At 61.0% G+C, this 27,727-nt stretch overlaps 3 protein-coding genes across 3 annotated transcripts; 2 read left to right on the top strand and 1 right to left on the bottom strand.

Moving 5' to 3' along the window:
• The first annotated feature begins 1,560 nt into the window (after positions 1 to 1,560).
• On the top strand, positions 1,561 to 13,298 carry EZH1 (enhancer of zeste 1 polycomb repressive complex 2 subunit). The gene is made up of 20 exons (XM_068212365.1): positions 1,561 to 1,642; positions 2,175 to 2,295; positions 2,643 to 2,771; positions 3,052 to 3,171; positions 3,659 to 3,779; positions 4,459 to 4,632; positions 5,499 to 5,601; positions 5,867 to 6,030; positions 6,802 to 6,893; positions 7,458 to 7,632; positions 8,052 to 8,248; positions 8,655 to 8,746; positions 9,286 to 9,326; positions 9,754 to 9,879; positions 10,386 to 10,564; positions 11,043 to 11,138; positions 11,482 to 11,563; positions 11,671 to 11,751; positions 11,859 to 11,947; positions 12,048 to 13,298. Exons 1-20 carry the CDS (start codon positions 1,632 to 1,634, stop codon positions 12,102 to 12,104), a joined length of 2,250 nt encoding a protein of 749 aa, XP_068068466.1. The 5' UTR covers positions 1,561 to 1,631; the 3' UTR covers positions 12,105 to 13,298.
• Positions 13,299 to 13,679: 381 nt separating this feature from the next.
• Positions 13,680 to 22,258, bottom strand: CNTNAP1 (contactin associated protein 1). Its single transcript, XM_068212363.1, has 24 exons — positions 22,060 to 22,258; positions 20,885 to 20,986; positions 20,525 to 20,718; positions 20,277 to 20,424; positions 19,873 to 20,076; positions 19,621 to 19,805; positions 19,403 to 19,546; positions 18,808 to 19,069; positions 18,579 to 18,728; positions 18,340 to 18,511; positions 18,145 to 18,251; positions 17,919 to 18,038; positions 17,574 to 17,777; positions 17,326 to 17,482; positions 17,043 to 17,170; positions 16,761 to 16,928; positions 16,466 to 16,684; positions 16,149 to 16,388; positions 15,838 to 16,074; positions 15,535 to 15,662; positions 15,338 to 15,431; positions 14,996 to 15,229; positions 14,826 to 14,873; positions 13,680 to 14,740 (listed from the first exon to the last, which is right to left on the bottom strand). The coding sequence occupies exons 1-24, from the start codon at positions 22,136 to 22,138 to the stop codon at positions 14,550 to 14,552; spliced, it is 3,915 nt and encodes a 1,304-aa protein (XP_068068464.1). The 5' UTR covers positions 22,139 to 22,258; the 3' UTR covers positions 13,680 to 14,549.
• Positions 22,259 to 24,119: 1,861 nt separating this feature from the next.
• On the top strand, positions 24,120 to 26,381 carry CCR10 (C-C motif chemokine receptor 10). Its single transcript, XM_068212349.1, has 2 exons — positions 24,120 to 24,365; positions 25,266 to 26,381. The coding sequence occupies exons 1-2, from the start codon at positions 24,354 to 24,356 to the stop codon at positions 26,346 to 26,348; spliced, it is 1,095 nt and encodes a 364-aa protein (XP_068068450.1). The 5' UTR covers positions 24,120 to 24,353; the 3' UTR covers positions 26,349 to 26,381.
• Positions 26,382 to 27,727: the final 1,346 nt, after the last annotated feature.

Here is a 27,727-nt window from a genome sequence, read left to right as displayed (position 1 = left end):
GCCGAGCTGAGCACAGTAGAGGTGAAGGGGCTAAGGGAGCAGAGGGCTCCTGGCTCTGCCTTGGCCCTTGCAGCCTGGAAAAGAAGTTTCTGAGCCAACACCAGCCCTGGGGGCAGACAAGTTCGTGGAAAACCCTGCTCAGAGATCCTCCAAAAGAAGGCCAGGAGGGGCCAGGCAAGCTGTCCCCCAGCACAGCTGCACTGGGACAGAGGAGAGAAATACGCCAGGTGCCCTGTGGGCACTCGCTGTGTGCCAGACCCTGTGCCCAACCCCCTGGGGCCTCTGTGCAGCACCCCCGGCTGCCTCTGCCGCACCCGCGGGAGCACAGACAGGAGCGGGCAGCAGAGCAGCCATAGCCCAGGGAGCATCCTCATCCTCCCGACAGCGGGATCCCTGCGCCCGGGCTGGGGCTCCCCCGGTCACCTATCCCGGACCCCGGCCCGTCCCAGCGCTGTCCGCCCGCTCCCGAGCCAATGCCCGGCAGGGTCGGGGGACGCCGGGTCCCCGCCGCACCCGACTCGGCGGAGCTCCCAGATGCGGGCGGGGTGCAGGGCTGCGGGCCGGTCCTGCTCGTCCCGCAGTCACCCTGCCCGAGCCGCGGGGAAAAGGGGCCCCGGGGCAGCCGGCACCCCGCACCGCGGACGGGGGACGGACGGGGCCCCGCCGGGGCAGGAGCCAGCTCCGTCCGCTCCCCAGCGCCGGGGCCCCCGGGGCAGGAAAGCTGCCGCCAGCAGCCGCTTCCTGCCCGGCGCCGCCACAGGGAGGCCCGGCGGTGGGGCCAGAGGGACCCGGGACCACCGGGACGGCTCGTGGGGGAGCGCGACCACGCCGGGCAGGGCTGTCCCGGAGCTCGGAGTGCGGTGGAACCGGGCTGGAACGGCGCTGTCCCACCAAGCGCTTCCCGCGAGACCAGGCCGGTCCCGCAATAGGGGCCGGGGCCGGGTGGGCCCAGGCACACCGAGAACGGGCGGGCACAGCACCGAGCCGCCGCCATTAGCCCGTTCCCTGCAGCCGACAGGTCCGCTCCGCCAGGACAGGCCATGCGCCCCGGCCCCGCCGACACCGACGGCGGCGACGACGCGCGGCGGGGCCGGGGGACGAGCCGGGAGGGGCGGGGCCTGGGCGTGTGAGGGGCGGGGCCGAGAGTTGAGGGGCGGGGCCGGGGTGTTGAGGGGCGGGGCCGGGGAGTTGAGGGGCGGGGCGGGGCCTGGGGGAGTGAGGGAAGAGGCGGGGCCTGAGAGTGCGAGGCGCGGGGCGGGGCCTGAGGATCGAGGGGCGGGGCGAGGCCTGGGGGTGGGGGGGACCGGGGCCGGGCCGGGCCGGGCCGAGGCGGGGTCCGGGGCCTGAGGCGGGCCCGGGGCGGGCCGAGGCGGGGTCCGGGGCCTGAGGCGGGCCCGGGGCGGATCGAGGCGGGGTCCGGGGCCTGAGGCGGGCCCGGGGCGGATCGAGGCGGGGTCCGGGGCCTGAGGCGGGCCCGGGGCGGATCGAGGCGGGGTCCGGGGCCTGAGGCGGGCCCGGGGCGGGGGCCGGGCCGAGGCGGTGTCCGCGGCCTGAGGCGGGCCGGGGGCGGGGCCCGGGGCGGGCCGGCGCGCGCGCAGTGTGGCGGGGGCGCGCGGCCTCCCCCCGTCGCGATGGCCGAACCGTGAGTGCGGGCGGGGCCGGGGGGTCCCGGGGGGTCCCGGGGGGTAGCGGGTTCCCCGTGGTACCAGCCGGGCCCCTGGGCCAGGGAGTTGCGGGGCTCGGACCCGCTCCCCCGGCCCGGCGGCGCCGCTGGCCTCGACTCGCTCCGGTTCTTGTTCGCGGCCGCGGGGAGCGCTCGGGCCCGGCCGGAGCTGCAGGGAGGGCGGCTGGAGCGGAGCCGCGGATCTCCGGCGGCGTGTGTCGGGGGAGGGCGGGGATCCCAGCAACCCCCGGGCTCACCGGCTGCCCCGGAGGCTCGGGGAACAGGACGGGCGGTTCTGGTCAGCACCGCCCCTCGCTGCTGTCCCGGGCCTGTCTCGGGCTGGGGGTGTTCCGCAGTCAGGAGCACTGCAGAGCTACGGCGTTGTTTTGCTTGGTCTAAGTCTGTGATGCATAGAGTGTTTTTCCCATCCACAGGGACGTTTTTCTGGTATCACTTGTTTCAGGGTTGAGCTCTGCATTATTTAATACTTATTCTTTCTGCACTGTTACAGAAAAATGGAAATTACCACTCCTCCGACATCCAAGTGTATCATGTACTGGAAAAGGAAAGTCAAGTCCGAGTACATGCGTCTGCGGCAGCTCAAGAGGTTCCAGGCAAACATGGGAGCAAAGGTACAGCCACAGCAAGGACTGGGCTGAGATGCCCCAAAAAGGCTTCATTTCAGCTCAGAGTGTCTGAATGGTGCTGGAAGGTGTCAGCAAGGTGAATTGATAAGCTGTACTTGACTTGCAAGCTGGATCAATGGGAAGAGATGCCACTTCTCCTCGTGCTCTGCCTTGAGCTGTGTGGGCAGCAGCTGTCACATGCACGAGGCCATTGAACAAGCAGTGGTGTAACTGCAGCAGGAGAGCTCATTTCCAGTTGGTTTTTACAGGATCTCCTTGCTGAACCCTTTCAGTGCTGTGAGAGTTCTCATTGGGTTTTCTTAAATTTTGAGAGCTCCTTTCTCTCCTTTCAGGCTCTCTTTGTGGCCAACTTTGCGAAGGTTCATGAAAAGACTCAAATCCTTAATGAAGACTGGAAGAAGCTTCGAGTGCAGCCAGTGCAGCTGATGAAGCCAGTCAGTGGGCACCCTTTCCTGAAACAGGTGTGCAGAGGAAAAGGGGCAGCATCAGCAAGTGGGGACTGCAGGGAGCTGTGGGAATATGGATGAGTTTTTGTCTGTGTTGTCCTAGGTCAGTATCAGGCCATGCCTCACATTTCTGGAATGCAGAAATGGACAAAAAGTACCCCCAAGGCTTTTTCCTGTGATGGAGTCTACAGACTGGATGTGGGGCTTCAATGTTTGTCCTGAATTCAGTTTTCCTCAGGCTGTGGCAGCCTCCCGGAGTGGTTCCTCACTGACTTTCTCTGTACTTGTATTCCAGTGCACTGTTGAGAGCATTTTCCCAGGATTTCCAAGCCAGACACTGTACATGAGGACCCTGAACACAGTGGCGCTGGTGCCCATTATGTACTCCTGGTCCCCTCTTCAGCAGAATTTCATGGTACGTGGGAAGCCCGGGGTCTCGGTGAGGTCAGTGTGGGAAGTGGTTCTTCATCCCACTTGCTTCAGGCAACATCTGCTTGAGAGATGATGAAGTGTTGCTTTAGTTGCTTGTTTTGTAGAATCCCAGACAGCCTTGTGTCCCCACTCCCTCACCAGATAGTCTCCTTTACATGTGGCTTCTTGACAGAGTCACCATTGTTTCACAAAATTCAAGGAGTAAATATGCTTTTTGGGGGTTTTGTTTGTTTGTGTTTTTTCCTAAGATTTTTATTTCCCTTTATATAAAGAGTTTTATTTCTTAGGCAGGTCCTTTCATTTGTGACTGGGTTACAATGGGATAACACTGATGTGTCAGTGATGAGACATCTGAACCTTTGCTGTGCACCTTGTTGTTGGCAGGTCTAGGGGACCAGAGCAGCCTTGGGCACAGCCCCGTTGGGGTCAGCAAACTCTGCCTTTCTGAGCTATGTCTGATCTCTCTTCAGGTGGAGGATGAAACAGTTCTGTGCAATATCCCTTACATGGGCGACGAGGTGAAGGAAGAAGATGAAACTTTCATTGAAGAACTTATTAATAACTATGATGGGAAAGTTCACGGAGAGGAAGGTAACCTGGGAGCACCCAGCTCTGTCCACTCCAGGCCACATTGGATGGGGCTTGGAGCAACCTGGCCTAGTGGCCTGTCCATGGCAGGGCTGGAACAAGATGAGCTTTAAGATCCCTTCCTATGGTTCTGAGATTCAGTCTCTTGCAAATAACATATCCAAGTATTTCAGAAGTCAAAAGGTGGCAGCAGCAACCAGCTTTTCTCTGGGAGCTCTCAGAGGAGGGAAACAGGATGGTGCCTGCCATTCTCCTTTTCAAGGGTACATTCCTGCCTTTGGGTGCCTCGCTCCATTTTAATGCCTGGAGTGCTCTGGAGTCAGTCCTCCTGTCTACAGGGATTCACAGGCATCCTCTGGGATGCTGAAAATGTGCTAGAGCGGCAGTAACTCAGCAACCCTGTTCTGCTTGTTGCCTCAGCCAAGAGTTTAATCAATGAAAAGCACTGCCTGCCCCATCATAAAATTGCCCAGTGGGGAGGAAGACAGGGAAAACTGGTGTGGCCTGTCCTCAGATTGCTGAAAATGATAGACCACTATTGACTTTAGTGCTAAAATCCCACCTACCCAAAAAAAAAAAAAAAGAGAGAAGGGCTCTGGTGGGTAGCAGAACAGGTAGGCTTGTGGTTGGCCATAGCAAGAAACAAGAAAGATGGTGGCACTCCCACTTCTGTGTGTTTCAGAAATGATCTCAGGGTCAGTCCTCATCAGTGATGCTGTGTTCCTGGAGCTAGTGAATGCTCTGAATCAGTACTCGGACGAGGAAGAGGAAGGACACAACGATTCTGAGGTGAAACAGGAGGATGGAAAAGAGGAGCTGCCAGTGACAAGGAAAAGAAAGCGAATTGCAGTGGAAGGTGGGTTTGGCCCCCAGAGAAGTGAAGATTATGTTGGTCACATTTCTGTCCTGCCCCGCCTGAGCACTGGGCGCTGCTATCCTACCATCACTGGCTTGTTACTGTGCCAAGAGCAGTTCCAGCTTGACAAGTTCTGTGGCAGAAGGGAAATGGTTTGTTCTCCCTGTCCGCTGTGGACAGGGGAAGAAATCACCAGCTGAAAGTGTGGTGAGGAGTAATTTAGATGAGTCATCTGTAAACCCACTTCCTGGTGAGATTAGCAGAGCTGGGTGTTATCTGAGAAGTTATGGGATGTTTTCAAGTGCTGGTCTGGCAAGCACCTGTCAGGGAGGTGTGGGTGGATCTGTTTCTGTGGGAGGCAGGGAGATGGACATTTTTAAATCCCTTCCAGACCTGCTTTCCATGTATTAGTGTTCCTCTTCCCTCTCCTGTGCCACCTGGAGCTCTTGTTGCCTAGACGAAGCTCTGGTTTGTGGGATTTTCATGTGTCCTCGATGACCTTTTGAATGCTGATGGGTAATTTTGTCTTTGTCCTTGAGCTGTAGTGATGTGGGCGGCACAAACACCAACACTTTAGTGGATGTAGAAAACTGTCTGCAAGCTCTGTCCTGGCAGAAATAAATAGTAATAGCACTTAAGAGAAGTTGGTACTTCCAGCAGTACATTGTGCTGCACTGAAAGTGGCCTAGCACTGCTTCTGGGAATACCTCAGCCTGGTTGCAGAACACAAAGTTTATCTGTTGTGCATGGGATTACATTTCTGTCTTAAAATACAATCCTGAGCATCTCTGGAATTGCTCTGTGCAAGAAGGGAAGACCCATCCACATCAGCTTGGCTGAAGAATTGTGTCTCCTCTTCTTTGTAGGTAACAAGAAGTGTTCAAAGAAGAGGTTCCCCAATGACATGATATTCACTGCTATTTCTTCCATGTTTCCTGAGTATGGCTTCCCAGAGGATATGAAAGAAAGGTAGAAAATCCCTGCACTGGTTGTCTGTTCCCTTTCTTAGCAAGAGTTGAAATCTTTATTTCAGAGACCAGCACTGTGGGCTGGCTGGGCCACAAAGCTCAGTGCCCGCAGGCTCTGTGAGCAGAGTGTGTTTTGAGTGTTACAAACTGCAGTTTGGCCTTGACTTACCTGGGCCAGAGCCTGATGGGCCCAGATGGTGCTGTAGGCATGTAAAGCTGTCACAGACGGGGAAAGCACATCCCTGGGTGTTTGTGTTTGTCAACAGGTACCGGGAGCTCACGGAGGTGTCAGACCCCAACGTGCTGCCGCCGCAGTGCACTCCCAACATTGACGGGCCGTGCGCCAAGTCGGTGCAGCGGGAGCAGTCCCTGCACTCCTTCCACACCCTCTTCTGCCGCCGCTGCTTCAAGTACGACTGCTTTCTGCATCGTAAGTGCCATCTCAGCCGGACGCTTCCCTAGAGCCCTTTCTCCTCAGTTTTCCTCTGCACACCTTGCTTAGTCCATGCTGGAGTCTCTGGAGGGTGGTGCCTCATGAGTTTGCAGTGGGGCCTTAGGAGCTGACAGGTGCCCAGAAGCCTTTTGTACAGACGGCTCCGCTCTTTGCTCCCACGGATGGCAGACCGACGTGCGTGGCCGTCCCCTCTCCGCGCTCAGCACGCCGCGTCCGAGCTCCCGGCAGTTTGTGCAGTAGTCCTGCCACCACCAGACTTTGCTCTTGCTTTGCAGAAGCTCGTCAGTGAAAGGCATGAATGTTTCACTGCCAAAGTCTGGACATGCCCCTGTGTTTTGTTGCCTCCCTGGAACTTACAGCTTCGTCTTAGTCATGTTCCTGCGGTTGGTCCGGCCAAGGCCTTTTGGATACCGATTAGCTGCTGGACCTGCTGTTCTCCAGGTCTAAGGGCTTCTTTGGGAAGTCACAGGACTTTTTCCAGTGAATTATTTATTAAAAGATATAATATTAATATGACGTGGTCTTTTTGTTTCAGTGTGAAAGCTGATCCTTCTCCTTTGGCATCTCCTTCCCAAGCTGCCTAGTCCCCGTTGTGGGTTGGAGCAGAGTTACCCTGTGGGTCTGGTCGCCTCAGGCCCCACTGCCAGGGGAACCCTCAGGCACACAGGCTCCTGCTTCCTGTCCCTTGCAGAGTGGGGGGAGACTCCTGGAGAATGCTAATAGTAAAGATAACTGTTACTTTTTCAGCTTTTCATGCTACTCCTAATGTGTACAAACGAAAGAATAGAGAGACCAAGATTGAGCCAGATCCTTGCGGCGCAGACTGTTTCCTCTGGCTGGTATGTTTCTGTGTCACTGCTTTAGAAACCATGAGAGAAGTGCCCTGGCCAGCTCTGCTCTGCAGAGCTCTATGGATCTTTTTCACAACTTGGATGATTTTTTCAGAATTAGTTCTGGTTCTTGTTGGATTCAGAGGAGCATGACTTGCAAATGCAGGCCTTACCAGATGCCTATTATAGCAGATCTCCAACAAAGACTAATTCCAGAGCTGGCAGATGGGAAATTGTGTGACAGATGATTTCTCTGGACTCAGTGCAGTGTTAGAGAAATTAAGGCCGTGCTAAAAAGGAGCAGAGCGAGAAGTCAGGAGGATCCAGAGGAGTGGGCTGGGGGTTCAGGGCCAGGGAGCCTTTCCTGACTGGACAGCGATGCCAAAGGGAACAAAGTTGGGAACATGCAACACAAGCAGCTGGTTTGGCACTTGCTGAAGGGACCACACATGGCCAGCTTCTTCTGCCTGCTCTTGGTGGTGGCAGGACAGGGCTTGTCCCAGGGCCTGTGGAAAAGCCTTCCTGCTTTCCCTGGTCATCTGCTACCTGTCTTGTCTTCTGCTCTGCTTGCAGGAAGGAGCCAAGGAGTTTGCTGCACTGCACAACCCCCGATCCAAGTGCTCAGGCCGTCGCCGCCGGCGGCACCACGTGGTGGGTGCGTCCTGCTCCAACACCCCGGCTGTCACTGAGACCAGGGAGGGCGACAGCGACCGGGACACAGGCAACGAGTGGGCCTCTAGCTCCTCGGGTATGGTGCCAGTCCTGAGACACCCCACTCCTCTCTCTGAGGGCAGGCAGCTCCGCACAGCTGGAGTTCTCCCAGGCTCCCCTCTGCTTCCTGCACAGCTGGAGAATTTGGAGTTAGCAGTCAGTGTTCCCAGCAAACCTGAGGGACACCAGCCCTGCCCTTGCTGCTGTGGGATTCACTGTCCTCTCCCAGAAAGGAGGAATGTTGCCAGGCAAAGCAAGAGCTTTGCTGGGATCTGCAAAGGCCAGAGCGAGCCCTTGGCTCCTGAGCACTGTGCCTGGCTAGAAGCAGGAGTGTGTGGCCGGGAGTGCAGTGCAGGGTTGTAGGGCACAAGGGGATGACCACTGCCCCCCAGAACCATGATGGCTGGGTGCCTTCTTCCAGGGTGTGTTTGGCTTAACATCTGCCTTTCCTGTCAGAGGCCAACTCCCGCTGCCAAACCCCCACTAAGCAGAAGCTGAGCCCGGCCTCCTCCCAGCTGTTTGCGGTGGAGACGCCGCAGGAGCCCGTGGAGTGGACAGGAGCCGAGGAGTCACTCTTCCGTGTCTTCCATGGGACCTACTTCAACAACTTCTGCTCAATTGCCAGGCTGCTGGGGACAAAGACCTGCAAGCAGGTGGGTGCCCAGAGCAAGCAATGCAGCTGCAAGAGGGACCAGGGCCAGAGCCACTGCCTGTTGGTTTTATTTCTCTGCCACAAATCTCCCCAAGGAAGGTGCCACATCAACGCTTTTGGAGCTCAGGGTGTTACTCTGCAGCAGTGCTCCTGTTGGCAGAATGAGCCCTGCGTGCTGGTATTGTGGGTTCCCTCCCATGTGCAGTGTCACAGCCAGGTGTGCGGGCACTCGTTTTCCAGGCAGGAGGAGGCAGTGTGCCATAGGCAGGAAAATGGGGCAGAGCTGTTGCTCTCTGGGCCCAGGCCTGGGAGCCTTGCTGTGCTCACTCACACTCTCCTTATGCTTTTGATAAAACAACTTGAGTGCAATGAACTTGTTTTTTCTTTTTGCTTGTGTTCTTTGGTAGGTCTTTCAGTTTGCAGTGAAGGAATCGCTTATAACGAAACTGCCAACAAATGAGTTAATGAATCCATCCCAGAAGAAGAAAAGGAAGCACAGGCAAGTGTTGGACAAGCTTGTTTTGTTCTTAAAATGCAACCAGATCCGCTGCTTTTTGTGCCAACGCATTCCTGGTAATCCCCATCTGGCTCCCATCTGTGTGCACGTCCTGCTGTCACATGGGGCTGCTGGTGCTGCTGCTGGGTGCTGGCCCTGGCCCAGTTCCAGGGCTGCTGCTCTGGCTGGGGGCTCAGTGGCCCTGCAGCCCCAGGCTCAGCTCGAGGATAGGGCAGCACTGGCTGCTGGTCCTGGCGCTACTTCCCTAACAGCAGCCTCAACCTCAGCTCCCTGACTTGTAGCCCACTTTGTGTGTTGATCTCAATATGTCCAGTATTATTTTGGCTCTGGTGTTTGGCTTAAAGAGCTTCTGCTGCAGCTGCATCACTCTCATATCTCTCCACTTTACAGTGGCTGCTGATCATTAATGCATGAATCTGCCAGGCCCATCTCTGCTGTGCTGGCTGCTGGTGCTGAGCAGCGCTGGCTGGCTCTCCCTGATGGCTTACACATCCCCTCAACCTTCTCTGCTCTTTTTGCAGGCTGTGGGCTGCACACTGCAGGAAGATCCAGCTGAAGAAAGGTAGAGTTGGCTGTGGCTGTGTCATGGGAGGTTTGCAAGGGTTGAGTTCTCCAGCGAGGTGGCCGTGTCCTGCTCACCAGCCTGGCAGGTCCAGCGGCGTGGAGGGAATGACTACCCCTGGCCAGGCTCCTTGGGGAGCCAGGGGCATCATGGCCATTCCAGTGCCCGCTGAGGCTGCATGTGCAGCAGGGTTTGCTGCAGCCAGGGGAGGCTGAGGGCTGGTGTGCAGCCCTGCTGTGGACTGGGCTGTGGGCAGTGAGCACAGCCATATGTGTGTCTGTGGGAGCTGGGTGCTGCCAGGCTCCCTGCCCAGTGCAGGCAGATGGGCAGCTTGCACCTTCTCGCCTCCAGTGCCCTGCACTTGCTGCTTTGAAAAGGTTCCTGCAACATGCAGCTTCCAATCTTGGCACTTCTCTTCTTGTTCTAGATAATTCGCCAACCCAGGTGTACAACTACCAGCCCTGTGACCACCCCGAGCATCCCTGTGACAGCTCCTGCCCTTGCATCATGACTCAGAATTTCTGTGAGAAGTTCTGCCAGTGCAACCCTGACTGTAAGAAGAAGTCAAATGCTAGTGGGCATGAAAGCAGCCAGCTCTCCTGGCACAAAGCACAGGGAGAGTGCAGAGCTGGGGCTTGCTGAGTGCCTACTTTATTCCTGCACTTGCTGCTCTGTCCATCCACAGCAGTTCTGTTAGCAGCCTGTTAAAGTCCAAAAGGAAATGGTTCTGTGCTGCCATGCAGCTGTTGGCAGCTGAGAGACACTCCTGTTAGTGCACATCCCTGTGTCTGTATTCTGTGGGTGCTGCTGCTGGTCCCCTGTGAGCAGGATGTGCCTCCAGCAGTTAGGGTGGGCGTTGGGTCACTGCTCTGCCATGGTTGTTTTTCCTGTCTGGGCTTCCATTCCCAGCTTTGCAGTGGAGAAAACAGCCAGACTTTATTCTGTCCCTGCCCAAGGCCTGCCAGGGCTTGGGAGGAGCAGCTGGGGCAGAGACTCTGCACGGCCCCTCTGTTCTCTGCCAAACCTCACAGTGCAAACCCACGGTCTGTGTTGCTACAGGTCAGAACCGCTTCCCAGGCTGCCGCTGTAAAACCCAGTGCAACACCAAGCAGTGCCCCTGCTACCTGGCTGTGCGGGAGTGTGACCCAGACCTCTGCCTCACCTGCGGTGCTTCAGAGCACTGGGACTGCAAGGTGGTCTCCTGCAAGAACTGCAGCATCCAGCGAGGCCTCAAAAAGGTATTGACAGCAGTGTGGCAGGGGCTGCCTCAGGGCAGAGCTGACACACAGCTGCTGCTGCTGCTGTGTGGGGGGAGCAGCTTCGCTGGAGCTGCCAGGGTCTGGAAAAGAAGCTGCTCTGCCCTGGGCCTCTGCAGCACTTTACTCAGGAGTAGGGATTGTAGATGTGAAAATCAGGAAATCGGAGTGAGGAATGGTTAGAGCATGGGAGTGTGTAAAGTGACTCTAGAGAAAGATTTAGTCTTGAATTTTGCTGGTCAGAGCAAGGAATTGAGCATTAAAAAAAAGGGAAATTCAGAGAAACTTGCAAATTAGTGTGTGTCAGGACCTGTGCAGCTCCATGTAATGGTGTAAGTCTGTAGGAAGCTGTGTGTTACCATAACTAGGGGATGCTGGATGGACACTGGCTCCCTGCTGCTCCCATGACCAGTGTGCTGTACCTGCCAACTCTCCCCATTTCCTTTCATTTTGGTTCCAGCATTTGCTGCTGGCCCCATCAGATGTGGCTGGCTGGGGGACTTTCATCAAGGAGGCTGTGCAGAAGAACGAGTTCATCTCCGAGTACTGTGGGGAGGTCAGTGCTATGCCTGTGCTGGGGCTGCTGGCCAGGCACACGGAGGCTGTGTGTGGTGGGAGAGCTTCCTTTGGCTGCGGGGTCAGCTGCCTTCCCCGGCTCAGCTGTGCCCATGGGCTCGCTCTGACCAGGTCTGGAGATGGAGCCCTGTGCTGTATGGGGAGGAGTGTGCTGTGTGTGTGCTGCTGCCTGAGAGCCCTGCTCTGGCCCTGCCCCATCCCTGGGAGCCCTGGCAAGCTCCTGCCCATGAGGTGGGAGAGCAGGAGGGTGTTTCCAGGAGGCAGCCCTGGAACCTGGCTCAGCCCTCTGCTGCTGAGTCTCTCAAGATGATCTCCCTCTACAGCTCATTTCACAGGATGAGGCTGACAGGCGAGGAAAGGTCTACGACAAGTACATGTCCAGCTTCCTCTTCAACCTCAACAATGGTAACTTCCTGAGGTTGCCAGGGGTGGAGAGGCCAGGGCTGCTGGCCAGGGTGACAGGCCTGGCCTTACACGATAATTTCCTTTCTTTTTTTATTTTTTTTTAATAGATTTTGTTGTTGATGCTACTCGCAAAGGAAATAAAATCCGCTTTGCCAACCACTCAGTGAACCCCAATTGCTATGCGAAAGGTGAGGTCCCCCTGCCCAGCCAGGACATGGTGCTGTGAGAGCTCCAGCCCAGGCTGGCGCTGCATGTCTGTGGTGTTGCATGTCTGATGTTGTATCTCTGGTTGCAGTTGTGATGGTGAATGGAGACCACCGCATTGGTATCTTTGCCAAGAGAGCCATCCAGGCAGGAGAGGAGCTCTTCTTTGACTACAGGTACCTTGGCCAGTGGGGACCTTGGCTGCAGGGTTGACCCCACCCTCTGTGCAGGTTTGTGGGGGGAGCATTGCTGCAGCCATGACTTCCTGTCCTGCAGGTACAGCCAGGCAGATGCTCTGAAGTATGTCGGCATAGAGAGGGAGACAGACATCATCTAAGCTCCGGGGTGGTTCTGGCACACCTTGCTGCTGCACCTTGTAAGCAATGCCATGTTTGCTTCACGCTGACATGACTGCTGCTGTTCCTGCTGCTGTGTGTGTCACAAGTGCTACTTTCCATCCAGACACCAGAGAGACTTGGGGCAGGAGTGTAAGCAGCCCCTGGGCCATGGCTGTCCCAGGGTGGTATCCCCTCTGCCCCAGCTGGCTGGGAAAGGGGGACTGCCCAGCTGTGGCTGGAGTGGCACCAAGGGATGCCTGGGGATGGGAGAGCAGCACTATGCAACATGATACTTTGAGTAGGGGTGCCACTGAGCTGGGTAGAGGATGATGTTACAGTCACTGCCTGTTGTGACCCAGGGGAGGCTTCTTAGAAACCTTCCTTGGGCTTTGTGACCCCCTGGCCCTGGGAATAAAGGGGAAGTATTCTCTGGCAGGGTGAGGTTTAGCCTTGCACTCCATGCAAAAAGGAAAGAAAAAAGCACTTTAAACTAATCCTCAGCTGTTGGCTGGGCCCTGTATTTTGGGGTGGAGGGACTGCAGGCATCCCAGGTGTCCTGCATCTGTCAGCACCTTTGCTGGGATGTTGCTCCAGGCCTGGGACAGGGCAGGCTGGATGGGGCCTGGGGTGACCTGAAGGTCAGGGCTGTCCCCTGAGAGCCACATACGCCACCAGCCTCCTGCCTGGCCTGGTGCTGGGCTGTGCTCCCAATGTCCAGGGCTGGGTTCCCAGGATGACATGGGGAAGCCTGACTGAGCCCTGACCTGGCTCCAGGGCCTCAGCCTGCTCCCAGCTGTTTAGTCCAGGAACACACAGAGGTGTTGGGTTTCCTGGGAGCCAAGCCCTCCCTGGCCCAGCCCTCACCATGCTTTCCCGGTCCCCTGCCACGGCAGGCCAGGCTCTCTGTCTGTCCTTCCCGCTGTCCGTGATGGCTCCCTGGAGCATGGAGGTGTTTAGGTCTGTCTGGAGCAGTGCTTGTATCCCAGCACCTGCCTGAGCCTTGCTCCCTGCCACCTCCATCCGCCCAGCTCCTGCCAACCCTGCTCTTGCCTAAGCGTCTTCTGCCACTTCGGCCATATCTGCACTATGCCAGGCTTTTGTCTGTGGTTTGTTGACGGTGAATAATGGTAATAATAATGCACTTTAAATAACATGGCTTGTAGCCTTTGTCATAATAAAGTGGTAGCAAAGACCCTCCCCTGCTCCTGGCCTCTGTTACCCTGGGCAGCAGCCTGTCCCCAGACTGTCCCCTGCCTGCTGGGCTCTGCCCAGCTGTCCCCAGCCTGGCTCCCAGGGTCCGTGGGAATCACGGGGGACCCGGTGCTGCCAGCTGCCTGAATCACACTGGCTCAGGGTGGGAAGGGGGCAGAGGTGCCTGGTGGGGAGAGCAGGACATGATGTGTGTGTGCAGCAGCAGCTGAGTTGCCTCTAGCCCCAGCTCACTACACCCTGCATCTCACTCCGGGACTAGGAATTGCTGTTGTCAATGTGGTGCCTCCCTTGGTGCAGGCTGAGCCAGGGCAGGAGGAGAGGATTTGCCCAGGCTGCCAAGGTGAAGGCTGGGGAGTGTTAAATGCCATCATTCTGCCTTTATTTGATTATCTTCACATCTCATTCAAAAGAACAGACTTTTTAAAAATAAAGTGCCCAGTGGAGCCAGGCCTTTGGGTAGATAAATGCATATCTGTAACATTGTCTTACCACAACACAGCAAGTGAACAGGAGCTTTCCCTGGGCTGGAGGTAATTGGCAGGACTGGCACTTCGTACAGAGAAGTAGCAAACTACAGACCACGTACCACGACACGCGGGGCGTCACGCCCGCGGGAGCTTCCGTTTGGTTTTTTATACAAACCGATAGAATAAAAAAACCAGAGTGTAGTAGAATATCCAGCAACAAAAATGGTAGAAAGGATCTGTACCTGATCTTATGAAAGCAGCATCTCAGCAAGGTGCGGTGGCGGCATGCGCGGTGCCGGTGTGGAGTATTGCTTGGCAGCCCGGCGGAGCGGGGCCGGTGCTCGTGGCTCTGCGTGGCGCTGGCGAAGCGAGCAAAGCAGCGGGTCATCTACGCGGGCAGCACTAACGGGCGGCAGCAGCCGGGTGCCCCCGGCCAGAGGGAGGGCGGGCACCGGGCCTGGGGCTCCCCGACAGAGGCCAGGCAGGATTTGGCAGCTGTAGAGGCAGCAGGCTGCCTCCGGCATGGGGGCTGTCGGCGTATCCGGGCGAGCGAGGCTGGGGCTCGGCGGATCGTGCCCGCACTCCGGGGCCGGTCGGTGGCGGCCGTGGGGAGGAGGTGGCGGTCGGTCCGGTCCAGTCCGGTCAGTCTGAAGGCGGGTGTTGGCAGTTCAGGTGTGCTCGGCCTTTTGGTCCCGCGACGGTCGCTCATTCCCGGGCGGCTCCCGGGGCTGTGGGGGCTGTGAGCCCATCCCACCCCCGGCCCCGCTAGTCCCCTCTCGGCTCCTCCAGGATCTGGGGCAGGTTCTGTTCCTTGCGTGCCGATGGCGGTTTGGTCGCACCGCCGTAATCCTGGATGGCTTTGGGCTCGTTGGTGTGGTAGGAGCCCTTGTAGCGGTGGTGGTAGAAGTAGAGCAGCACCAGCAGCCCTGCCAGCAGCAGGAGCAGGAAGATCACGACTGCAGGGAAGGGACAGCAGTGAGGGATTGGGGAGGTGCCACAGGGCCGTGCCAACGTGAAATACCAGCCAGAGGCTTCACTTACACCCAATGATGATCCCAGTCCAGCCATCGTCGTGCACGTGGGGGAACTCTGCAGAGACAGAATAGGCAGCTGAGACCAGGCTGCAGCAAGGTCTCATGCTGGAGCTTCCCTTCTGCAGCTGGTGCTTCATGAGGGCTCCATCCCCACCAGGGTCCCACCACAGCACCCACCTGTGGCCATGTACCAGGGGTCCATCTCAGGAGGGATAAGGAGGGTGCTGAGGGGGAGCATTGAGGCACAGCTCGACTCCACCAGTTCTCCCCGGATGTTGTAGGGCCGCAGGGGACTGGTGGGGTGGAAGATGGCTTTGAGGGGCACGAGGGTGTTGAATTTCACCCCTGAGAGGCAGCCTGAGAAGCCAGGTGTGTTGTAGCGCTGGATCTCGGGGTCAATCACACCGGTCTCTGTGGGGCCACAGAAGGAGATTACTCATCCTTCTCAGAGGGCAAGGGCCATGCTGTGCAGAGGACACCCCAGCATGGGACCCCAGCTGAGGGCAGGACCCAGCTTACCCATCACACGACCCAGGTACAGGTTTTTGGGCGAGTCCAGCTTGCTGTCCACAAACAGGGAAAACTGCTGCTCCATGACAGGGAGATAGTCCACCTGGGAGGTAGGTGCACAGCATCAGTGCCCACAGAGTCACCCTGCCCATGCCCTCTCCCAGCCTGACCCCCAGGCCCCACTGGGAGGGTGCCCCAGCCCAAACCTGGGTGTAGAGTGTGCGGTGTAGGCGGGTGATGTTGACACGGTGGGGCCGCCCGTCCGTCACTGGCTTGTTGGTGAGAGTGAAGACGTAGGGGCTGGTGCCCAGCTGGTAGCGCAGCTGTAGGCTCCCTGTGGGCAGCACAGGGCTGTCAGCAGGGACCTCTTAGTGGGCATAGCCTATAGCCCATCTATAGGCTTGGAAAGTGGCATCCACAGAGAGAAGCATCCTGTGGAGCCCCAGCACCAGATAGGGGTCCCCATGCAGGCTCTGGGTGAGCCCCAGGGCAGGGGACCCTGCCCTCACCATCATCCTTGATGAGCACGGCCATATAGTCCTTGACAAAGGTGCTGACGTAGAGCAGCACGGCAGGTGCTGAGGTGGTGCTGAAGCTGAAGCTGACCTCCTCGCTGGTGAGGTTGTAGCCAGGCAGGGGCTGCCAGGGGCTGCTCACAATGCTGGCGAACTCGCGGGCGGCGTACAGCGATATGGGCAGGATGTTGTACCGCACCCAGGTGCCCTCCTCGAAGTACCCACCGATATCTGTGGGAGAGCCTAGGGGGTGAGGGGAGCGCCGGCTCCTCGGCCCTCCCACCCCGCGGAGCGCTGCCACTCACCGTGGTTGCAGAAGGGCCCGGTGAAGGCGGAGATGCTGCAGTTGCAGGTGTAGTGGCTGTAGCGCTCGACGCAGATCCCGCTGTTCTGGCAGGGCACCGGCGGGTCCTGGCAGTAGCCGGTGCAGTTGACCCGCACACCCTCGGTCTCGTTGGCTTTGCCCTCCAGGTTGAGCGTCACCCCGTTCATCCGCAGTGCCCGCAGGCACCCCAGGAACGGGCGCATCTTGTGCTCTGCTGCGCCTGCAGCGGGGCCGAGACTGAGTGCCCTGTGGCACGTGGGGACCTGGGGGTGCAGGGATGTGGCCAGGGGCTCTCACCGACGTAGAGGGGCCTGTCAAATTCCAGGCGGACGAAGCTCTGTGGGGGGAATGGCCGCACCACCCAGGGCAGCTTGTCCACCCGCAGCCGTGCCAGCTTGACGTTGAGCTCAGCCTTCACCTGGTGCCACTCATCGTCGTTCCAGGGTACCACCGACCGCACCGTCAGGTTCTCATCCCCATTCCCAATGTCAAATATAAATGCCACGTCCCTAGTGGCTGCAAGGACATGGTGCTGAGAGGAGGCCCCAGTCCCTCTGCCCCCAACAGCCCTGCCCCCTCTGCCCCCCCGTACTGTTGAGCTCAATGCGGATGTAGTTTCGGTAGCCTGGGTTCTCCAGGAAGACTCCAGACTGGGCAGTGGTCTTGAAGTAGAAGGAGATGTCAAGGCTGTGGTTGGCTTGGAAGGTGGGGAAGATCAGGGCTGCACCCCTGTTGAAGGAGACGGTGTTCCAGGTGTTGCCTGTGGGGAACAGGAGGGGCAGTGAGGGATGGACTGTGTCCCTCCATGTGGGACACCACAGGCAGGTGTAGGCACTCTGCAGGCAAGGGATGTTCTGTGGGGCCAGTCACTTACGGTCTCCATAGCACCGTAGGGGCCCCAGCACGAACTGGGCTTCAGAGCCAGTGCGGTTGGTGTCTCCAACTACAACCTGGGTGACGGGCAGGTGGTCCACAAAGGTCAGCAGACCCTTGTCTGTCCTCCTGCAAATGTGAGTGCATCAGAGGGGCCATGAGGTGTTTCTGTCCCTTCACCAGCACACAGCCCTGTTACCCCCATCTGAATACCCCCGAGTCTGTGTCCCCCGTGACTGCAGTCCCCACCCCACAGCTCCTGTTCCACAGCTGCCAGCACTCACCAAATTGCATGGTCAGCATCACAGTTGCAGAAGTACTGGGGGTCAGCACAGTTCTTGTCCAGCCCGCAGGCGCAGCGCTGGATGCCCGGTCGCGAGCCCCCCCAGTAGTAGTGCCGCTCATCGTTCCGACCCATCCAGAAGCTGAAGGGCAGCCCGGCTGCAGGCACGGAGGAGGGTCAGGACAATGTCCTGTGTCACAGCCCTGCAGTGCAGCCATGCAACACCGGCCCCCTTCTCCCGGCACTCACAGGGGGTGTTGAGCAGGCGGGAGTTGTAGCAGTGGAACTCAATGCGCTGCTCGCAGTACTCAGAGGCATTGGCCAGGGCTGAGACCTCGGCCCAGGAGGCGTTCCAGTACTCCACAGCCCCCAGGTAGGGCCGGTCCACACTGGAGCCCATCACACGCGTAGCGTAGTGGCGGTTGTGCCGGATGATGGTCCACGCTCGGTCCTCTGCAGTGAAAGGGGAGTTTTAGGACTTGACCCCTAGGACACCCCCGCTCCCCCTATCCTGTTCCAGCTCCAATACACAGGCAAGGATTGGTTCCCAGGGGCATCAGACAGAGGTCCCCTCTGCCCTCCTGCCACCCCCACCTCGGATGTCACAGTACACCGTGAAGGGCTTGAGCGGCCCACTGCCATCGGGGTCGATGGTGTAGTTGCCCGAGGTCTTCCCGCTGACCCGGTAAGCATCACATGTTTCCTTGTAAAGGGCTGAAAGAGAAGAATGGGGTGGAGGTCAGTGCAAGGGAAGCACCAGGCAGGAGTAGGGGCTGCAGGTGCCCCTTACTGTCCCTGACCCACAAGGCTCCAGGCTCACATTTGTGGCAGGTCTCCCCCTTGTACCCCGTCAGGTCGCAGATGCACATGAAGTCATCCCAGGATTGGATACAGCGGCTGTCATGCTCACACAGGTTGGGTGTGCACCTGAGGGCACAGAGGGCTCCTGTCCCAGCACCAGCACAGCCCCCCAATGCCCCCCACTCCCAGGCAGCACCCCCATCCCGGTCAATACCTGTCTGTGATCCCACAGACGTTGAAGAACACATTGTGGTACTGCGCCAGCCGCTGCAGGGCCAGCAGCTCCACGTCCACGGGCTGCATGTCTACATTCAGCATCTGCAGGCAGCCGTGGAAAGCTGTCTGGTTTGACCGGCAGCCAGTGACTGAGGCCGGCTTGGGGCAGCCTGCAAGACAGATCGGGGTGAGCAGCCCTCAGGCACCCATTGCCCCGGACCCCGCCCTGCTGCCCACCTCCAAAGAAGTACTGGCTGCCAGTGCGTAGCTGGAAGGGGTGCGCCACCCGAAACTCGGCACCATCGTCATCGTCAATGGTCACCACAGCTGAGCCCTCCCGTGCCACCAGGTGCACCGAGTGCCAGAAGCCATCATTCAGGCGATGCCCTGTGCGGAGAGGAAGGTGCATGGGGACGCTGCACTGCCAGACTGACCCCCCCAGCCGCATGCTGGCTCCCCAGCCCACCTGCGGCAAACTCCAGCTTCTTCTTGCCAGGCTGGGCGATGGAGACATTGACCTGCCCCTCACTCAGCACCATCTCCAGGGAGCCCAGGCGGTCAGCAAAGCCGGTGTAGAGCAGGAGGCCAACAGTGTCCCAGGAGCGGAAGCGGAAGCTGACAGCCAGGCGGTTCCTCCGAGGGATCCCCGGCACCCGCACGTAGTTGTTGATGCCAGCGAAGGTGATGGGGGTGGTCAGCTGGTCCTGGCAGTAGTGGCCCACATTGCCCTAGGAGTGACCACGGGAGGGGTGAGGAAGGGAATGTTCCCATAGAGGGGAGGCCCTCGCATCCCCGCAGTCCTGGCCTCAATCATGCCCAATTGATCCCAATGCCTGGCAGAGCCAGGCGGGTGCCCCAGGCCAGGGACAACCTTGCACGGTCAATCCGGCGCCGCTTGGCTGAGCACGGCCGCTGCCCGACCCCGCGTCACCCCGCAGCGGGCAGGGAGCCCCGCCTCAGGGAAGGGGTTACCCCACAGTGGGGCTAAGGACACCCAGGAAAGGGGTCCCCCCACAGCAGGGAGAGGACTCCCAGAGAAGGGGCCACCCCCCAGGCTGGACCTCAAAGCGAATATTGGGCCGCCGGTGCCGGGCCAGTTCGGCGATGTTGACCCCGTTGAACATGATGTTCTCCACACAGCCCCGGAAGTTCTGCCGGTAGGTGAGGTGCTGCTTGTCGTGGTCAATCACCCCTCCAAAGAATACCTGGGAGGCAGAGGGAAGGCGTCAACCCCTGTCTGGAGGACACCATCAGCATCCCGGCAGCCCAGTGCACCCACCTCAGTTTCGAGGTCAAGCTGGTCAAAGGTGCCACGGCAGCGGAAGCGCTTGACCTCCCCGTCCAGCGTCAGGTTGACGTAGTGGCCGAGACGCTCAATGTGCAATGAGTGCCAGTGCTGGTCATCCAGGAGGCTGCCCACCGCCACCGTGGTGTGGCCCTCACTGGCGTGCAGTGGGCTGCTGCCTGGGGAGGACCAGCATCAGCCGGTGGCCCCCTGGCCCCACGGCCCCGGCCCCTGGCCCCAGCTCACCTAAGCTGATGTGCAGGAGGAGCTGGGCCTGTTTGAGCTCCACTGTGATGTAGTCACCCTGTGAGCCCTCCCCGTGCATCAGCACCCCGTCCTGCTCCAGTGTCTTGAAGTTGAAGGAGATGTCATCCTCGAAGGTACTGACCCTCTTGGCTCGGAAACGGTAGGAGATGGCATCATCCCCATCAAAGTAGAGCACATGGGACCCTGGGGAGAGCAGAACAGCCCCACCCATGTCACTGCCTGCAGCAGCAGGTGCCCTGGCACGGGGAACACACCCTTCTGCTATGGCCTCTGCCATGGCTGCAGACTGTTTGGGCACAACCCCCTCTGCGAGAGTTTTCCAGGTGTGCCAGAGCCAGCATTCCACCACGCAGGGCTGCGGGAGCCCCCGGCCAGGTACTCACGGTAGGGGCAGCCATAGAGGCCCAGGCGCAGTCCAATCTTCCCGCGCGGGTTCCAGGCCACGGGAATGATGCGAATGTATCGTGCAAGGATGGGGTAATGCAGGTCATGCCGCACCACCCCGCTCTCATTCACATTCCCAAAGAATGTCTGGGGATGAAGGGTCACTGTCAACACCTTGCTCCAAGTCAGGGGTCTCTACCCACCTCAGAGAGCCCCCTCCCACAGGGAACCCCGGGCTCCCCCGTACCCAGTTGCTGCCCTGCTGGAAGAAGGGTTTCCAGCTCGTAGGGTGGTCTCCATAGAGCACAATGTAGCGTGTGAGCCAGTCATAGGTGTTGAAGGTTCCCTGCGTGGCCACTGCATTGATCCGGTGCTTTTGCATCAGGTCGATCTGGAGCCAGGGCTGCTTGTCCCGGGGGTCGGGGGACCAGCCGCTGGTGCCTGCGGGGGGAGCAGCTCAGCGGCTCGGCTCTCGACTGAGCGGCCGCTGCTTGCTCGGCCCCACCACAGCACCTGACTGGACCCCTCAGCCCCGCGAGAGGCAAAACCCGGCCAGGGACACCCCCTGCCCACCTCCCCGGCATCCCAGTTTAGCGGGGGGACTCACTGTGCAGACGGGCGAAGCTGGCCGAGTAGAAGATATTGTATCTGGAGGAGGCACCGATGGAGTAGGAGTAAAGGGGAGCAACGAGCTCATCATAGCAGGGTCCTGAGGGCAGAACGGAGTTGGGGGCGGCCTCGGAGCACTGAGCTGGGCAGTGTCCCTGTGGGAGCTCCCCAGCCCTGCGGTCCCTGAGGGCTCTGGGGACCCCGCGGCTCCCGCGGGCCGGCGGAGCGGCGGGCCCGCTTTGCTCTCCCCTCCCACTGCAGCGGAGCTGACACACCTCTGCGGGCCCCGGCGCCGGCACCAGCCGCCTCTGCACTGACGTGGGCGACAGGACCCCCCGCTCCTCCCCGCCCCGGCGGGGAACGATCCCGCGTGGGATCCCGGGGCATCCCGTGCAAACCCACACGGCACTGGCAAAAGACCCTTCGGAGGGGCCGGGGTCCCGAACCTCTTTCAGGGTCTCCTAAGAGGTCGGACAGAGCCCGGGGCGCTCAGGAGCATCCCGAGTTCTCACTGTAGGAACCGTGCTGCACCAACCCCCAGTCCACCGCCCCCCGACATCCCCTGTACCACGACCCCCGCCTCGACTGCCCGGCCCCGGGGAAGGGGCTCCGGGCGCCGGCTCAGGGGGCCACCGGGGAGCTGCCCGGTGCGACCAGGGCCTCGCCGATTTCCGTTCCCGAGCGGCTGTCGCCAGCCCCGGTATGGGGTCGGGCCCACTGCAGCACCGCGCCGGGGCCAGCCCGGCGGGCGGCGGCGCTGGCCGATGTGCTGGCGGAGCCCGGCAGGTCCCGCAGGGCGGCCCCGCTCTCCTCGGCATCCCGGGGTATCCCGGGGCATTCCCGGATCCTCGGGGCGTTCCGGTTGTCCCGGGTCCCCAGAGGCTGCGGCCGGGCGCGGGGCCGCCGCCGGCGGGGGGGCTGCGGCGGGGCCGCCCCGGGCGGGGCGCGGTCGGCGGGAGAGCCCGGACGCCCGTGTCCGGCGGTGACCTTGGGAACGATGCGAACAGGGGCAGCGGAGGATACCGAAGGATGCCGGGGGATGCCCGGGGAAGAAGAAGGGGGGACGCCCGAGAGAACGGAGGATGCGGGGACTGCTCGGGGATGCGGGGACGGGGCGGCGGGCGCGGTCCCGCAGTGCGGAGCGGCCGTTCCCGGGACTGCGGCCCCACTTACGTGCGAGGCAGCCGGGACCGGGGCGCAGGAAGCCGGCACAGGCGGCGAGCAGGAGCCCGAGGAGGCGACGGGCGCCCATGCTGCGCGCCCCGAGCGCCCTCGGCGCCGCCGCTCCCGGTGCTGCAGCCGCGCGGCGGAGCGGGGCCGGCGGCTCCGCCCACGGGGCGGGGGGGAAGCCGGGCCGGACCGAGCTGGGCGCGGCGCAGAGTCCCGGCCACCCCCGCCGCGCCCCTGGGAGATGCTCAGCCCGGGAGCTCGATTTCCCCGCTCCTCGGCACGGCGAGCCGCTCCGGGACGCGGCTCTTGTGGGTGCGGGCACGGGCGCACAGCGAGGCTGTGCAGGAGCTCCCCGGGCAGCCCCGGTCGCTTCCTAGGCGGTGCCTCGTCCTCGCCGCACCCCGAGCCTCCCCTGCCCCTCTGCAGCCCCGCGCAGGGGGGGTCGGAGCGGTGCCCGCAGCCCCCCCGCAGCAGATGTGCTGTGGCGGCGGTTTGTTATCAAGCCGTGGATTAAGGCCTGCAGGTCTCGGGGTCGCTGCTCTCTCCAGTGGTGCAGAAGAAGGGATTTAGTTTGAATCTGCTCTCAACCACCCCCAGACGCCCACAGAGGGGTTGGGGGGGCTGGTGCCCGCGTGTCCTACATACACCTACAGACCCGCGGTGCTCCGTGTCCCCTGGCCCCGCAGGAGCAGGAGATCTGCTGTCCCAGCGGCCTCGAGCAGTCCCGGGAGACGGGGATGCTCCAGCAGCTGCTGGCTCCAAGAGGGGAGCAGGAGCACGGCCAGGCTGTGCCCAGTGGCCCTGGACCCGGCAGCATGTGCCAGGCCCAGTTGCCGCGGGCAGGGCAGCACCGTCAGCTGGAGCAGCCGGTGCCAAGGCTCCTCCCTGCCCGGGCAGAGCCCAGGCCGCGGCTGGGGAGCGAGTGAGAATAGAAAGCCCCAGGTGTGGCAGGGATGTGGGACACCTGGCAGTGCACCAGGAGTTCTGCTACCAGGAGCTGGAACTGTATGCTGGGGACGTTGGCACCCTCCCTCCTGTCCCCCAGACCCTGGCAGTGCCTGCAGGTCCATCCCCAGGAGAGGCACAGCCCACCTGGCCTTATCCTGACACCCCGGGGGGCTGCCTGCTCCAGCCACAGCCCCACGTCCTCACCCTGTGCTGGGTCAGATCTCTGACAGCCCCATCAGGGACATGGAGAATCCCTGCTCTGCACCCATAGCTGGCTGTAGAGCCAGCACTGGCCCCAGGACCCTCCTCCCTCCCCTTCCCCCAAGATGCAGGGTGCAGGAAGGCATCCCCAGAGCCAGCACAGGGTAGAGATCTGCAGTTAGCATCCCTGCACTGCAGAAAGAGCGGGAGAGGGGAAAAAGAACCTCCAGCAAAGAGCCCTGGGGACCCCCTGGAGGCTGAGGGCACCTATCCTGGCTGCTCTTCATCAAGGGTGCAGCAGCTCCACAGCCCCACAGCGAGCACCCAGGTCCTGTACCCGTCCGGAGGCAGCAGGAGGGCCGAGGGCAGAGTGGATATAAACCACGGCAAAGACAGCTGTAGCTGGGGGAAAGGGTGATTGAGGGATTATGGCCAGGAGCCCATTAAAGCTAGGGATCAATTTTCTCCCTCCTGAGGAGAGGAAATGGGGCCTCTGCCCCACGGGAACTAATCTGCTTTTTAATGAGGAGATGGGAATTTTGTTGTCAACAACCAGCAACACGCCTGCCCAGCACTGTGGGGATGCAGCACCAGGCTGGGACCCTGGGTGAGTGGTTTGCCCTGCACCAGCAGCCACCCCAGCTTCTGGAACCACCATGTTTGCCATGAGGAGCAGACAACCCTAGACCAGACAGGGCTCTGCACATCCTGCTGGAGGAGCGCCCTGCCTGTGCCCAGCTCAGTGCCAGCCCACAGCAGCCCCCACTCCATTCATTGGCCCCATTCCCTCTGGTCCTGCAGAAGCCAACAACAGCCCTGGGGTAGGCTGGAGTTTCTTGCATGTGCTGGATGCCCTCGGCCAGACCCTGCTCCCCTGGCTGGGTGCTCCTGGGTTTGGCCTGCACACCCACACGACAGAGACTGAGCGGAGCTGCTATTTCTGTCCCCAGCATGCACATGTAAAGTATGCACCAAGTTAAAGATTCATTATAGCTCCAAAGTGGGGTCACACCTGCCACCTTGCCCTCCTCCCCATGGCTCTGCACAATTCTCAGTATCAGGAACGGCACGTGGTCAAACCACAGGTTACAGAGCACTGACACAAACAGCTTCAGACCCACCAGCCAGGGGAAAGGCTCTGCTGCGCAATGATGGAGCAGGTGAGGGGGCTGCAGGGCGAGGGGTGTGCTGGGAGCCAGGCAGGACCCCTCCCCCACCATCACTGGCTTTTCTTAGTGTTTTAGGTAGTTCTCTTGCGAGTCCTGAAAGGCAAAACCCTGGGGAATCAGGGCAGTGCCTGGTGCTCCAGGCCCCTGGGGCCCTGAGCAGGAAAGGCGCTAGAGGAGCTGCTGGAGAGTCAGCCCGCCCTGGCACTGGGTTCTGATCCCACCTGCGACCCCAGAGCAGTTGAGGGGCCCAAGCTCAGCTGCCTGGGCTCACTGACAAGGGCCTGAGTGAAATTGCTGTTATGAGGCTACTGTGAGTCAGAGAGTGCCAGATCCTGATCTCCAGATCAGTGGAGTCCCAACTGACCAGTACCAAGCTGCAGCACTGTCCCGCTGCCCCAGAGCAGGGCTGAGCAGCTGGGAGATGGGAGCCTGCAACCTGGCCGAGGCAGGAGCTCCCTATTTGGGAGCAGGACTGGGCAGCGCCTACACTGGGGTCCCCAGGGTGGTGCATGAGGGCTTTGGGCACCTGAGGATGCTGGTGTGGATCCCCAAGACTCAACTACCCAGGGCAGCTGGGGCCATAGGCTGGGTGCTGAGCCCCAGAGCAGCTCCCCTGGTACGTGCAGGGTTAGTTCGTGGGACACGGTGTGGCTGGGGTCATGTCCCTCCACCCGCTCTGCATTGCAGACAGCTGCTCAGGAAGTGTGTGGTCGTACCTCCCGCTCCTGCGGGGTGGGTGTGAGACGGAAACAAACCCCGCATGAAGGGCCAGGGACCGGGGGCTGCGACACACCCAGGCTGGGTGGAGAAGGACTGCCCTGGGTGTGGTTCTGCACCTCGTGGCCGGGCCACCCCTGCCGAGCCCTCCTCACTCAGCCTCCCTCTGCACAGGTGACTCCCAGCCCCGTCTCAACAGAGCTGATGGCCACCACTGACTTCTACCCCTGGGAGGACGAGTACTCGGGCGAGGTCGGCATGTTGCCTGAGCTCTGTGAGAAGCAGGGAGTCCAGGGCTTTGCTCGCACCTTCCAGCCTGCCGTGTACCTGCTGCTCTTGCTGCTGGGCACAGTGGGGAACGGGCTGGTGCTGCTCACACACACCTGCTACCGCCAGGCACACAGTATCACCGATGTCTGCCTCCTGCACCTCGCTGTGTCCGACCTCCTGCTGCTCCTGACGCTGCCCTTCGCCATCAGTGACACGCTGCAGGGCTGGTCCCCAGGCACAGCCTCCTGCAAGGTGCTGCAAGGTCTCTATGCGCTCAACTTCTACAGCGGCTTCCTGTTCCTCACGTGCATCAGCGCGGATCGCTATGTGGCCATTGTGCGGGTGTCGGCTGCTTACCGCCTGCGCCCACGAGCTCGCCGCCTCGGCTGGCTGACGGCGGGGCTGGCCTGGCTACTGGCCATGCTGCTAGCACTGCCCCAGTTCATCTACAGCCAGGCAGAGCAGCACCAGGATCTCCGGCTCTGTCGTGTCGTCTTCCCCCGTGTGGTCTCACGAGCAGCCCGGGGGGCCACCAACCTGCTGCAGGTGGTGCTCAGCTTCGCGGTGCCCTTCCTGGTGATGGCAAGCTGCTACGCGGCTGTGGCACGGACACTGCTGGCGGCCCGCGGTGCCCAGCCCCACCGGGCGCTGCGGGTGCTGCTGGCCCTCGTGCTCGTGTTTGTGTCCCTGCAGCTGCCCCACAGCCTGATGGTGCTGCTGGACGCGGCCGAGCTGCTGGCCAGCTGGGAGATGAGCTGCGCCCAGAGCCAACGCAAGGACCTGGCACTGCTGGTCACCGGCGGGCTGGCGTACCTGCGCTGCTGCCTCAACCCCCTGCTCTACGCCTTCCTCGGCCAGCGCTTCCGCCAGGAGCTGTGTCTGCTCGCCAGCGACGCCGGCTGTGTGGGGTCCCTCGACCCGCGCTGCTCCGGCTGCTCCAGTCCCCGCCGGCGGACATCGGGCTCCAGCTACTTGGACGTGGTGTAGGAGCACAGCGCCCGCGGCCGGGGCCGGGGCCGGCGCCGCGGGGTTCGGTCCCTCCGCGATTCCCCGGGCACAGCCCCGTCCGTGCGCAGACCTGTCCCAGTGAGCACCGGGACACGGGCAGCACCAGGCGATGCTCACGGCGCCTGCACACGCCTGAGCAGAGGGAAGAGCAGCCCCGCGGCTCCTGCGTGCCCTGCGAGTGCCTTCACTGCCCGGCCACCCGCGCGTTTCAGGGCAACCCTGCGGTGTCACCGCGTCGCGGGCCGTGCAATGTTTCGCGTGCTCTGAGGGTCCGGGCGGTGCCGGTGAGCCGGCTCGGTGGGTGCAACACTGGGGCCAGGCAGGCAGCTGGTTCCCACTCTCACAATAAACACCGAACGAATCCCAGGGGGCGAGCGCAGTCTCCGTGCGGGGAGACGCTGCCCCAGGGGGTTTTGTGGGGCCGGGGGCGGCTCCTTGGCCACCGGCACTGGCGGGCGATGCCTGCAGGAGGCAGCAGAAGCTCGCGCTTCCTGGTCGCCCTCCGCTCGTCCCCGCCGCTGGAGGGACAGGGAGCCCCCGGAAAGGGGACAGCAGAGACCCCCCCGGAAAAACCCTCCTTGGGTCGTGCACCCCAGGGCGGGGGCAGAGAGACGTTTGTCTCCCCTCCTTACTCCCCCCACGAGCTCCTCTGCCACGGCACACCCCGACCCAGAGGCTCTGCGGCACCAGGGTGCTGTGCTGGGGCTGGCCCGGGCCGGACACATGGCGACCAACACATGACCATGGGCAAGGATATGGCGAGAGACACACGTCCCGCGGGCTGGCACGTGGTGCCATGGGCCGGCAGCGCCGGGGCCGTGCAGTGTCCCACTCCCCAGGCCTGGCTAAGGAAGCACTCCACAGTGCCGGGAACGGGACCGGGCTTGGCTGTGGTGCAGCTGCTCATGGAGTCTCCCAGCAGAGCTGGGCATGCAGGGAAGCAGCTCCCGGTCCTGCCGGGGGCTGGAGGCTGCTTCCTGATCACCCCTGCTCTGCTTGGGATTATTAACCCAGGGCTCAACTGGAAGAAGCCATTCCAGAAGCTTCACCTACTGCTGGGCCAGAAGCAGGTTACTGCTGACTCAGCAGCCACAGAGGCAGGGTGATGGGCCCCTGTCCCCCACAACCCTCGGTGAGGATCAAGAGCCAGATTCGGGCAGTTCTTGGCCAGACAGAACAGCTGCCCCTGCTGCCCACCCAGCCTGTGGTCTCGGGTGGTCCCGTTCCAGTCCTCTGATGCCCCCACAGCTGGTGGGCTCTGGTCGATGCTTGTGACTGGGCTGGCTGCACAGCCGGCCCCACACCAGAGGCTCAGCCCCAGGCACAATCCAGAGCAGGCTGCGTGGGAGGGGAACTGG

This window comes from Anomalospiza imberbis, chromosome 22 (genome assembly GCF_031753505.1).
Source record: "Anomalospiza imberbis isolate Cuckoo-Finch-1a 21T00152 chromosome 22, ASM3175350v1, whole genome shotgun sequence".
In the NCBI taxonomy this organism is placed as follows: Eukaryota; Metazoa; Chordata; class Aves; order Passeriformes; family Viduidae; genus Anomalospiza; species Anomalospiza imberbis.
Note: the sequence above shows the minus strand (reverse complement) of the source record. Positions and strands in the feature narration are given on the sequence as shown.

Coding starts and splice junctions, on each gene's coding strand:
- EZH1 (XM_068212365.1), top strand. Junction 8,747..9,285: donor AAGAAGAAAAGGAAGCACAG/GCAAGTGTTGGA, acceptor CTCTTTTTGCAG/GCTGTGGGCTGCACACTGCA. Junction 9,880..10,385: donor CTGCCAGTGCAACCCTGACT/GTAAGAAGAAGT, acceptor GTGTTGCTACAG/GTCAGAACCGCTTCCCAGGC.
- CNTNAP1 (XM_068212363.1), bottom strand. CDS start 22,138: ATGGGCGCCCGTCGCCTCCTCGGGCTCCTGCTCGCCGCCTGTGCCGGC. Junction 17,171..17,325: donor GATGCTGACCATGCAATTTG/GTGAGTGCTGGC, acceptor TCACATTTGCAG/GAGGACAGACAAGGGTCTGC. Junction 14,741..14,825: donor GACTGGGATCATCATTGGGT/GTAAGTGAAGCC, acceptor CCTTCCCTGCAG/TCGTGATCTTCCTGCTCCTG.